This window comes from Sabethes cyaneus, chromosome 2 (assembly GCF_943734655.1).
Source record: "Sabethes cyaneus chromosome 2, idSabCyanKW18_F2, whole genome shotgun sequence".
NCBI classification, from domain to species: Eukaryota; Metazoa; Arthropoda; class Insecta; order Diptera; family Culicidae; genus Sabethes; species Sabethes cyaneus.
The window spans coordinates 23626141-23639266 of record NC_071354.1 but is presented as its reverse complement, the minus strand read 5'-3'; the positions used below and the strand labels follow the sequence as shown (position 1 = coordinate 23639266).

Sequence of the window (13126 nt, the reverse complement as noted above, 5' to 3'; positions counted from 1 at the left end):
AATGGCTAATATCCGAACATGCCTCAACTTCTCTCCGTTTGTCCATGAAAATGTATTCTCTGTGTTCAGATTGGCAAGAATCATATAGTGTATACACATTTTTAAAACGGTACTTTTATTTGGTGCTCAAAACCTGCTTTTGGAATTCGAAAAGTTAATGACTACCGTCATCCGGGGATACTTGCAACACTTTTGAACTTTGACTTAGTATAACTTTCGAAGTATAGCGTTTAGGTCCAAGTGTAAGTAGCCAAAACTTGTATAGTGGTGAATACTTTTGATTTATGATTATGAGAAAAAATATAAACTAAATGAATCTGCAGAATGAACCGAAAATAGGGGTGTTGCAAGTTACCCAGTAAACGGGGTTACTTGCAACACTTTTCTGATTTTGCATTTCTTATGATTTTATATCTGATTTCAAACCGCGAATGACTATTTTGAGATATTTTGAATGTATTTGTAGTAAAACCAGAGATACTGGAGGCGTTTTTGTTTCCCAATTTCGTCTAGCGCTTTTTTAAAGATATTCGGTGAAAATGCAGCATGTCGGCGAACTCCAAATTGCCGTTTCAATGCACATGGAATTTTTCACAATTTTAATTTTTCTGAAGATGGTGGTAGACAAAATAACATCGTACAGATGCAAACTTACTTTGTACATACTGTCTATTACGATAATTTTCATTTTTACAAGTGCTGCAAACCGCGCCATATTGGAAGTAACAACACGAATTCATCGTTTCTTCTCCAAGTTCAAAATATAAACAAAGCTCAAAGTTGCTATTTGTTAGCTTGTATGATGCACTTATTGTATACAGGAACCAAACAATAAAAAATAATTCCATGTCAATGAACTGACGCAACTTTGCACATCCATTTTTCCTACTCTGAAAGTGAAATTACTTTCCAATCGTATAAAAACAAGCAAATTAATGATGTAATGGATTAAACTTAACTAAACAATAGGTAAACATCTCTTCTTTAAAATGGCATTGGGTACAAATGGTTATGTTAACAAACAAATGCGTTAGAGCTGTCAAAAGCGCGATGCGCCAAAGTGTTGCAGGTAACCCCGGTGTTGCAAGTATCCCCGGATGACGGTACTTATTTCCCATTAATACTTTCTTCAAAAATTACCTATTTTGTACTTTCATACTTTGGAATGAGAAAATAACCAAACAACTCTAACCTGAACGTAGTAAATCACGGTCCGTTTGAATCACATTTTCCACTGTTCAACACTGCTTAGATAGGAAAACAATAAATTAAACTAATCTTACGATAATTCACATACCAAACTTTCGGCGTCCGCAGCGGTTCCACCACCACCTCCTCCACTGCCGGCATTAGCCGTCCCGTTGCTCATGGTAGGTATATCCGACAGACAGAGCACGTTCCTTCAGCGGTAGCCAAATTCCAACCCGGTGGCTTGAAGGTAATCCATACTGCTCACTTCCGATTCGTTCGAAGCAGCACGGCTTCCGAAATTTCACCACCGCCCGGTTTAGCTTTAATTTTCCTTACTCACTGTTGAATTTTTAATTCGAAAAATTAACTCTCATCGGTTTCCCTTCGAGCGGAACACTGATTATCCCCGTTTGAAGCTAGTGGAAACGACCAAACCACCTGCGGTGGTGCTGCACTTTTCACTTTTCACTAAAATCAAACCAAACTGCCGCTACTGCTGCTGCTGTTCGGAAAAGGTGGGCGGCTTAGCCACCGGCACGCAAACAACGCATCGTTACAAAATAACTTCGCTGCATGAACCAAAACCCACCGACCGGTAATGATTAATTAAAACGCACTCCTCAAATTAGTATCGCATTTTTCACTTTCCTTGTACCCTTCTTCGGCCGCATGAAATCATTTCACTTTCGCACGTCTCTGGATTTTCACCACACGCCCAACACACCCCCCGCCTCTTGAGGACGACGGTCTTCAGCCGGCGAATCGACTTTTGCAATGAACTGAAAACCTTAAAAAACACAACATACATGCAAGATCACAATCCGTGCACTGCCATAAAACTGCACTGATATCAGATATGTTTGAAACTTGCTTGTCCAAACAAGCGTTGGTTGTGCACGATGCACCGCACACACCGGCGGAGCCGAGTCAGCGAACCCTTTTTCCCCTACGCGGTTCATAAAACACCTTGCGTCTCCTTCCGCTCTTTGTCCGCGTGTGGCTCCTGTTTGACGGTGACGAATTTATGCTGCAAATAAAATTGAAAAAGGAAATAATGTATTAAACAAAGATAAATTAGCTGTTGGTTAGGTTGTATTTTTGTTTGTCTCGCTCGAAAACGCACGAATTGAAATATGTATGTGCAATCCGCAGAAAGAGAGGTGAATTATTTTTCGGTGGAATAATGAAAAAAGTTTGCGGTTGGAAGGAGGATTGTTGGGTGAAGCACCCAAAACATCCAAAACACAAGGGGATTTTCGAAGCGGGCTGATTAATTCTCCTTTTCCTTTTACAAATCAATTTTCTTCAATTAAATGGTTACATATTCAGTGCTGGTGAAATGGTGATTAAATAGAACTGTGACCGTTTTACTCCGGCTCACTGCATGAGTTATAAAATAAAAAAAACTGAATAATCGAATAACACATAAAACTGAGCTGCAACCGCAGCGAAAAAAAGCGAAATTGAATTTGTCGATCGGCACACCACAGCCGCGGCGCGCCGCACTGCAATGGTGCAGCAACGACGGCGCGGCGGTTGGAGGAAAGTACACACGAAACGAAGAAAGGAAAAACGTGACTTTCAAAGGTCTCGGTTTTCCCCGATGCGACTGCAGTGAGGTGTGGCTTTTCGGAACTGAACGGTGCAGCGTCGCCGTTGAAACCGGATCTCTCGACTGGATCGGAGCGATAGGAATGCAGAAATACGCATTGGACATTTTTGACAGTGCATTTACCCTGTCTAGGCCCCTCTCGGCGCGCCGGCCAGCCGAAGGCAAGCGGAAAAGAAGAGGTTCGCTTGATTTGCCAAACATAAGCGTTTGATTGCGACATTTAATCCAACCTTATGCCACCCAATCATTGACTGCATTCCATAGTTCCTATAAAATCTAGCCCTATCTCTAATAATATTTTAATGTAGGTTTCATCTCAGTGAGAATCTTGAGTAACAAAACAAAAATTGCACGTGTTTCATGAATTTATTAGAATATATCGTTATAATATTCAGCATTGTTATAATATCCAAGTAAAAGTTATTACTACCTCATTAAAGAAAGAAAAAATACGACAACAAGAACTCTGTCACTATACATTTGTTTTTCATAATTACTTTTATTTAAATTTTATAGCCCTGCTGCTAACTAGGTATATACGTAATGAGGTTAAATTTATTGCTTCATTACCACACCTTTTTTAATTGCTGTTGAAGCCTCTCCATTCAAATCCATTCCTAACTAAACTAGTTTTTGAAATAGCTTAGTAACTCTAGTTGTTTACGTCGATCAAGAACAAACCCTGCTTTGAAACTTACGTGCTCGTTTCGGTTTGATTTTAATCTTCAGTTTTCATAGAAGTAAAGCACAACCTTTATTATGATTATGAACAGTCAGTATGTTAATAGTGGCATGAAATATTGAATACATTCTTTCATAATCACACATAAAAAATTGCTATAAAACAACCATAACTCCATAATATGAGGAGGACTTTTACTATACGATAGTAATAACTTAAACATTCATTCAATCGTTGGAATGTTGGAAGAGGGTATGTTTATATAAAGGAATCCGATGGTGCCATGAATCCAACGGCATCAGATTGATGCCACAAATAACGGGTCAACATCGATCACGTTTTGTGATATTTTATCTGTAATAGCTATGAGCCATTAATTTTAAATCGATAAATAACAGACTGTACAGCCGAAAATTACCAATAAAATATATCCCAGTCGATCTCAACAACATTAAATTTGAAGTTTTTGTTATGAAATTATAATAAAAATTGTGAAGCCTGATTTCAAGTGAGATTTCAAGTCAATTTTAAAATGCGATTTCAAGTTTAGTTTCAAGACTAATCCAACTTAAAACTGATCAGCGAAGAAATTAAATCGATTTCAACTACGTCTAATGTAATAAATGATGGTGCCGTCTCTGCTGACATGTTATATAATTGGCCAGCAGCAGAGATTATGGGTGCGATACACAATTTATCGGAAAAAGTTACTCAATTAGAATCCCCCCAACATGCACCCGCTCTTAGCATAGCTGAGGAATTGAATAATGATAATGGCAATGATCATTCGGGATGGCGATTCATTGGTTCTACAAAGCGTTGGTCTGCTGACTGGAGGAAATACGATGAAAAAATAAAACGACGCGAAATGCAGGAACTTAAGGAATTCAAGGCGTGGCGAAATCGGAAGAAGCGCTCTCAACGTCAACTACGTGCTACTATGAACAACAACTACATCAACAACAACAACAACAACAACAACAACAGGAGTCACAATCATAACAGAGGATCAAATAGCTATAACAGTAATAGTAACCGGACTAATATCAACAACCGTAGAAATATTAACAACAACAACAACAACAACCGCAGAAATATTAACAACAACAACAACAACAACAACAACAGCAACAACAATTACAACAGAAATAACAACAACAATTACAACAGAAATTACAACAACAACAATTACAACAGAAATAACAACAACAGCAACAGGAATAACAATAACAGCAATAGGAATAACAACTACAACAACAACTACAGGAATAACAACAATATCAACAGGAATAATTACAACAACAACAGAAATAACAGCTATATTTCTTTCGATCATCCACAACACAATAACATCAGCAATCATCGAAATCATCTTCCCCCGGATAGAGTACTACTTGCGGCTGCTAGACATCACTTTTCTGGACCACCTTTGAGACCTGCTATACAATTTCAGCGGGGAGAAACGCTCAACCCTTACACAACAAATGATGAACCGCAACGACCGATGGCATTTAATTCTTCTGCTACACATTGTATGGCTTGCCTGCAGCAACACTCGTGTTTTTGATGAAATAAGTCATAGTTCGGTAAATATGTTTGATTACCACGCTACTATTAATACTCATTCCAAACATTGCTTGGAAAATATACCAAATAATTTTATCATTGAAACCCCATCAACTTCTTCGCTTAATTATTCTACGGAAACTGAAGTTTCGGTATACTGCCAAAATCTAAACCGCATGCGAAGTGCTCACAAAATTAATGAAATTCAAAAGAATATTTTATGTTGCTCCTTTTCTATAATTCTTGTAACCGAAACTAGTTGGGATGATAGTGTACATAGCGAGGAAGTTTTTGGTAATAGATATAATGTCTATAGAAATGATCGTAATTATCAATTGTCTGAAATGAAATCAGGTGGCGGTGTATTAATTGCTATTCTATCAGAGCTAGACTCAGAGATCATAATCACCCCATCATTTACCGAATTTGAACATGTATGGGCGAAAGCACGAATAGCTGGTGAGACACATATCTTTGCGTCCGTCTATTTTCCTCCAAACAATGCACGTAAAGAAAACTATGAAAAGTTTTTTGAAGTCGTGGAAAATGTCTTATCTGAGCTCTCTCCTGAAATAAAGCTTCACATATACGGAGATCTCAACCAACGCAATCTTGACTTCATTACAGACATTGACAACGAGAGCATTCTTCTCCCAGTCGTTGGTGACAAATCTTTGACAAATCTGCCAACTTGGGTCTTTATCAGATTAATCACGTAAAGAATAGGCAAGATTGCTACTTAGACTTATTGTTTACTAACATAGGAGAAGACTTCTGCGTAACTGAATCGCAAACTCCATTATGGAAAAACGAGGTATTTCATACCGCCATCGAATATTCGTTATTTATACATGAAAATCTGCGACCCTACGAGTGCGAATATGAAAAAGTATCGGACTTTCAGTCCGCAAATTATGGGAACATAAAACAAAGGCTTCACAATATTAATTGGCAACATGTATTTCGAAATGAAAACAATGTAGAAATGGCTGTCGAAGCCTTCTATAAGCTCATATTTGAAATATTAAAAGACGAGGTGCCTATGAAACAACGAAGACGTCAGGCTCATTCAAAGCATCCTATATGGTACAACAGTCAAATAAAAAATATAAAAAATCGCAAGCAAAAGGCACATAAAGCATACAAAAACCATAACAATGACAATAACTTAGCAAATTATCTTGATCTCTGTGATCAACTAAACCAAGCAATAAATGTTGCCTTTGAAGAGTATATACAAAAAACCGAGCGTGAGATAAAATCAAAACCAAAAAACTTTTTCAACTATGTAAAATCAAAATTAAAATCAGAAAACTTTCCATCTAGAATGCATTTGGACGAAAAAACCACAGATAACATAGAAGAAATTTGCGACCATTTTGCCACTTTCTTCCGAGATATCTATGGTACATTCACAGAAGAGGATCGCGATTACGGCTACTTTACACATTTTCCAGAATCCTCAAATGACGTAAACGTTAAACAAATTAGTGTATTAGAAATATTAGACGCCTTAGAAACATTAGATTCCTCCAAAGGCCCCGGACCAGACGGTTTACCTCCAGCATTCATAAGGAAACTAGCAACAGAGCTAGCTACTCCACTATTCTGACTTTTTAATTTGTCCCTTCAATCTGGAATTTTCCCAAGCATCTGGAAAAGATCTTTCTTAGTGCCTGTGTTCAAAGCTGGTAAGAAATCTGATATCCGTAATTATAGGGGTATTGCAATTATCTCTTGTATTCCAAAACTTTTTGAAGCAATTGTCAATAAGAAGGTATTCTCGCAAATAAAAAATAGAATTACTCATACACAACATGGTTTCTACAAAGGACGCTCAACCACAACAAATTTACTCGAGTTTGTTAACTTTTCGCTTAACGCAATGGATAATGGAAACTACGTTGAAGCCTTATATACCGACTTTAGTAAAGCCTTTGATCGCATTGATATACCAATGCTTCTCTTCAAATTGCAAAAAATAGGTATACATCAAGAACTTTTAATATGGATCGAATCATATCTCACATACCGCCAGCAAATTGTTAAATTTAAAGGAAAAACATCTAATCCCATTCAAGTCACTTCTGGAGTCCCTCAGGGGTCTCATTTAGGACCGCTATTGTTTATTTTATTCGTTAATGATATCTCATTCGTTCTCAAGAATATAAAAATCCTTATTTACGCCGACGATATGAAATTATACTTAGAAATAAAAAATGAGACAGATGTCAACACATTTTGTAACGAAATTCAAATTTTTTATAATTGGTGTAAGAAGAGCTTACTTCAACTAAACGTGAACAAATGTAAATTAATTAAATTCAGTAGGAAACGAAATACACCTATAACCAACATCTCCCTTGGAGATCAAATGATAGAAAATTGTGAACGAATTAGAGATTTGGGAGTTATTCTAGACTCAAAATTAACGTTTATAGATCACTATAATACAATTACTTGTAAAGCAAGCAACATGCTCTCTTTCATAAAACGCTTTAGCTTTAATTTTCGAGACCCATACACATTAAAAACACTTTACATTTACTACGTTCGTTCAATTCTTGAGTACTGTAGCGTGGTATGGTCTCCGTTTGCCAATGCACACATAAATAGAATAGAATCAATACAAAAACAATTCTTGTTGTACGCACTCCGTAATTTAAATTGGACGAGCCTTCCTCTTCCGTCATATGACAACCGCTGCAAGCTTATAAATATCGAAACATTAAAGGCGCGTCGTGAATTTGCCATGGTCTCATTTGTTAATGACATAGTCTCACAACGTATTGACTCTGCCGAACTCTTATCTAAATTAAATTTTTACGCACCTACTAGAAATTTACGTGTTCGTACACTATTTGCCACGGATCATTATCGAACTAATTATGCTAAATTCGGGCCCATAAATCAAATGATGGTGCTATACAACCAACATTGTAATTTTATTGACTTCACAATTAAAAAAACCAAATTGAAGCAATATTTTAGGACAATAAGTAATTCAAGTCAATAACAACAGAAAACTAGCAGAAACGAGCAAGCATAAATAGAATATGTAATCGATTGATAACATTAGGTTAAGCTTGTATCACGGTCTACACACGATTGACTGCAAATAAATAAATAAATAAATAAATTCCATATTCCAATCCGTCCAATTTGCAGTTCGAATCGAAGTAAAGCTTCTAGCCCAAATTAACTTAAGTTCAAGTCCAATTTTAAGTACAACTTGAGTCTAATTTCAATTCTACTTTCATATCTAATTTCACAAGTCCAATATTTCCGATTTCAAGTACAATTTCAAATCTACTTTCGAGTTCAATTTGATGTCCAACTTCGATGGCGATGGCAGATGGGGTTCGCACTTACGCTCTTTCTATTGGTACCCGCATGTTTTACTAACTAAACTACTGCCGCCCGTTATACTAGGCCGGCAAATTAGCTAATTTTATTTAATGTTCTCAATTCTATCACTGCCTCCGTATACGCTTCACATACTTCCCCATGCGACGATATTATTTTTGTATGACTGCTCTTTGTTTCTCCCACCGACAAGACCACCGCACCGGGTTTCTTTTTTATTAACTTGTATATGACTATACGCGATCATAACGTAAACTATTTTGAAAAGTGAGTTTCTTGTTTGTTTATTTATTAGAGACACTGGTGTAATTTCGGTGCATTCGTGTCTGTTTGGAAAGTCGGGAAGTGTCTGATGCGAAGAATGATTAATTGGATGAACTCAAATATTTCGATACAGACCAAAAATTTATCGGGGCGATGGTATGTGGAGTTCGCACCCACGTTCTTTCGGTTGGTACCCGAATGTTTTATAAACTAAACTACTGCCGCTCGCCTAATACGTAATTTTCTTTTATTTTCCCAATTCTATCACTCCCCGTAGTCATAAAAGATAAAAACACCCGGTGGTGGTTTTAATCCGAAGTTTGCCATGCGAACGTCGGCAAAGTAATGTCTTGTTTCCATTAAATTGACCAAGTAGATAACAGTCTATCCTCTCGATGCACAGTGATCAAATTTTGAAATAAAGTGGACATTAACAATTGGGTAAAAAATGCGATATTTTTCAAGTGTAGTGTCTTCGGAGAAGTTTAATAATAAAATATAGCACATCTTTCTGCACTATTAGGGTGAATTCACCTATTAGGGTGATACGAACATTTGTTTTTTTTTTAAATAAGGCCGTTACAAATATTTAAAAAAGATTTTGTCCCTCCGGTGTTGGGCAACTGAAGGGGGGGCGGGGCGAAAAAAAACAAAGAGAATTTTTTAATCGAGCAAAAAAAATATGGATTTTAGGCATTTTTACTTAAAGTTTAAACGAGAAAACCAAATCTATTCTGGCTTGTAATAAATACGTTGTTATTTTTCATGCAAAAATCTACAAACAAAAGGGCAAAAAAGAAAGAAAAAATTTTTGTCGAGTTTCGGAAATTCCACTGTGAAATGGAAGTTTACATTTCTATTTCGTGCTAGAAGCGTTAACTCAACTCGTACACTCATTTTTCGAGTTTTTCAGGCTGTAGAACCCACAGACAATTGATTTTATAAAAAAAATTAACTCATATCCTACAAATTATTTTTTTGTCCCCCGATTTTTCAAGCCAATTTGCAAGGGGCCGGGGTGACAAAAACTTTAAATATGATTTGCAATGGCCTTAGGCTCTACAGTCTGAAAAACTCGAAAAATGAGTCTCCGAGTTGAATTAACGCTTCTAGCACAAAACAGAAATGGAAATTCGAACAATGGTATTTCCGAAAATCGTGCAAAAAAATTTTCCTTTTCCTTTTTTTTTCTTTTTTCGTATATTTTTGCATAGAAAATAATAACGTATATATTATAAACAAGAATAGATTCGGTTTTCACGTTTAAACCTCAAATAAAAATTCTTAAAATCCATGTTTTTTTTCGCTCGATTAAAAAATTCACTTTGTTTTTTTTCGGACCTCCCACCCCCCTTTCAGTGGCCGAACACTGGAAGGACAAAAACTTTATAAAATATTTGTAATGGATTAATTACAAAAAAAAATTCTCCAAAAAGTTGCAGAACATACTAAAATAAGTAACTTAGATATAGTAAACTATCTATCTCTTAACACAAATAACAAATCTCTTACCGGTTGCGAAATATGATGTGTTAAAAAGGAGCGCTTAAAAATCAATTACGCTCAATAACTTTTCACACGATTTTTTTACTGCTTTCGAGTATTCTACAAAGTTATTCAGTATGCTAAAATACACATTTTACACACACAAGAAATTGCAATATTCAAAAACAAATCAATTTCGGGTCGCTTCGCACAAACCAGGCAACCATTAGGTGAAAGTACTATATTTTATCTATAAAAAAAATATTTTCATCAGCAGATCTCCAAATGAATCTCAGAATAAATCAGTTGAAAATGGTGTTATTTTTTGATAAAAATTTTCATGACTCATTAAATATGCATCTTCGTGAAAAACAGTCTTCAGGAAAAATGTGTATTTTAGCATACTGAATAACTTTGTAAAACATTTGAGAGCAATGAAAAAAATCGTGTGCAAATTTATTGAGCATAATTGATTTTTAAGTGCTCTGTTTTGGCACATCATTATATTTCGCAACCGGTAAGAGATACATAGTTACTATATTCAGCAAATTGCTTATTTTGGTATGTTCTGCAACTTTTTGAAGAATTTTTTTTTAATATTTAAAAAACAAACGTTCGTATCACCCTAATAGGTGAATTCACGGTCACCCTAATAGTGCAGAAAGATGCGCTATATTTTATTATTAAACTTCTCCAAATACACTATACCCCAAAAATAACTCATTTTTACGTTATAACCAGTGTTGAAAAATTCATAGCAGCAAAAAACTCAATGAGATTTCAAGCACAAGAAATTTCAACTTTGATCAGAAGCACCGAACTCACATATGAATAGCGATAGCTATTATAGCGATGTCTCTGTTGCTATGCGATGTGAACCAAATTCAGCTGTGAGCATTTTGCTTACTTCTTCCACAGCTGGCATTTCATACAACGAACCAGAGAGCGAAAGAGAATTAACCGCCAGATAAAACATCCGCTGCGAAAAAAGCTAGCACACATTTATGAATGAAGATGGCAAACAAATTGGCAGAATTTACTTTTTTCCTTCGCGGGAATCGACATTTTCTTAACTAGAAAGTAAAGAGCCTAATAAGAATTAGAGAAACATGTTGTTTAAATGTGTGTTTTAGTATAACTTTACGATTTATTTAGAGATTCATTCTCTTACGCTCAGTCACAGTTACGTATCGCACGAGAGAATGCCTATGCTGTTCAACAACAAATTTGTATGTAGGGTATGTTGCTGCTTCGTCGTAATTGCCTATTCCCGTCCTATCCAACACAAATTATTAAAAATATCAGCATTTTTATGACACACAAAGCAAAACTAGTTATTCCCTAATATTTTAGTTTGTTGTCTATCGTACGCGATCAATCAAAGTGAGCTGAGATCTATTTAAATGCTTTTTATCATTAAAGAAGTCCTACCAGCCAAATTTCCAACGTTTTTTCGTGCGACGAAGAAGAAAATGTCGACTAATCGTTTTAATTCGTCATTCATAAATGAAATTAACTCACACAAGGCATTGTCGTTATTCTACAGCCAAGAAAACTTGCCTGACCTGAAGAAATTTTGCAGAATAACATTTGCCATGCCGTCCTGCACAAATACTTGCGCGTTAGCTTTGTAAACATTGTTGTGATTTTTAGTCGGACGATGAAAAATTTTGATGGACGGATTTTAAAACGGTACGACGAATTTAAGAACTAAAGTCAGTTGCGTAATTTCAATAATATGCTTTAATAATCACTTTTCTGTGATTTCAAAGTTCACGGATGGGAAAGTAAGTGTGTTTTATTCAAATCAGTACAAGAACTTTTGGAGTATTCATTAAATCCATACAACAAATGATGAACATTAGAATGGCTTTACTTACTACGACGGGAATTAGAAAAAACCCTATAGGTATATAGCTCCGGGTAGCAGTTGAAGCAAAGCAGAATATGATTAAGCGGGAAGAAATATGTGTGAGTTTTGTGCTTCTTGCTATGAAAACAGAAAAACTCACGCGTTTTTACCTTTGTTATACTATAACAAAGGTTTAAAAATTGGTCGAAAAACACGAAATTGATCCGAGGCCCGGAGGGCCAAGTCCCATATACCAATCGATAGGGTTCGACGATTTGAGCAATGTCTGTGTGTGTGTGTGTGTGTGTGTGTGTGTGTGTGTGTGTGTGTGTGTGTGTGTGTGTGTGTGTGTGTGTGTGTGTGTGTGTGTGTGTGTGTGTGTGTGTGTGTGTGTGTGTGTGTGTGTATGTATGTAATGATTTTTTCTATCGCCTGTTTCTTAGAGATGGCTGAACCGAATCGTTCACTATTACTTTTGTTTGAAAGGTGTTATTGTCTAGTAGATCACTATTGAGTTGTTTCGTGATACGATGTTTCGTTTAAAAGTTACAAGCAAAAATGTGAAAAATACGTGACACGGGTTTCTCCGGAACTACATGACCGATTTCAACGATCTTAGTATCAAATGAAAGCCCTTATTAAAGTTAAATTGTTCAGGAATTTTTAATTGAAAACAAACAAGTAGTTTAAAAGTTATGCTTAAAAAACCTGTTTTGACAAGGTAATAATTATCGCCTGTTTCTTAGAGATGGCCAAACCGATTTATGCGCTATTAGCCTCATTTGAAAGATAATATATCCTAATAGATCACTATTGAATGATTTTTTGATTGGACGTTTAATTTGAAAGTTATGAGCAATCGTATACACCACACCAAAATTAACAATAATTTATAATTATTTATACCAAGATAATTTACCTAATTTCAATTATTTTAATATCAAACGAGAGGTTTTCACACTACACATATATATGCAAAATTTCATAAGAATTGGTTCTACCGATCAAAAGATATTAACCCTCGAACACTCGCGCCAACTTTTGTAACACGGTTACTCGTGCGCAAAATAGCTCCAAACCGAAGAAAACGTGTGCACTAGAGTTTTGA

General features: G+C 35.9%; 2 protein-coding genes across 4 annotated transcripts in view; one reads left to right on the top strand and one right to left on the bottom strand.

Moving 5' to 3' along the window:
* Positions 1-13126, top strand: part of LOC128734919 (eIF-2-alpha kinase GCN2) — a 181904-nt gene that overhangs the window by 54085 nt on the left and 114693 nt on the right. The gene's annotated exons all lie outside the window — the stretch shown is intronic.
* Positions 1-13126, bottom strand: part of LOC128734921 (ral guanine nucleotide dissociation stimulator-like 1) — a 204234-nt gene that overhangs the window by 170535 nt on the left and 20573 nt on the right. For all 3 annotated transcript variants that reach the window (XM_053829324.1, XM_053829327.1, XM_053829326.1), the window contains exon 2: positions 1298-2218. In XM_053829324.1, the coding sequence (XP_053685299.1) occupies positions 1298-1369 (72 nt within the window). In that variant the 5' untranslated portion in view covers positions 1370-2218. The remainder of the gene's footprint in view (positions 1-1297; positions 2219-13126) is intronic.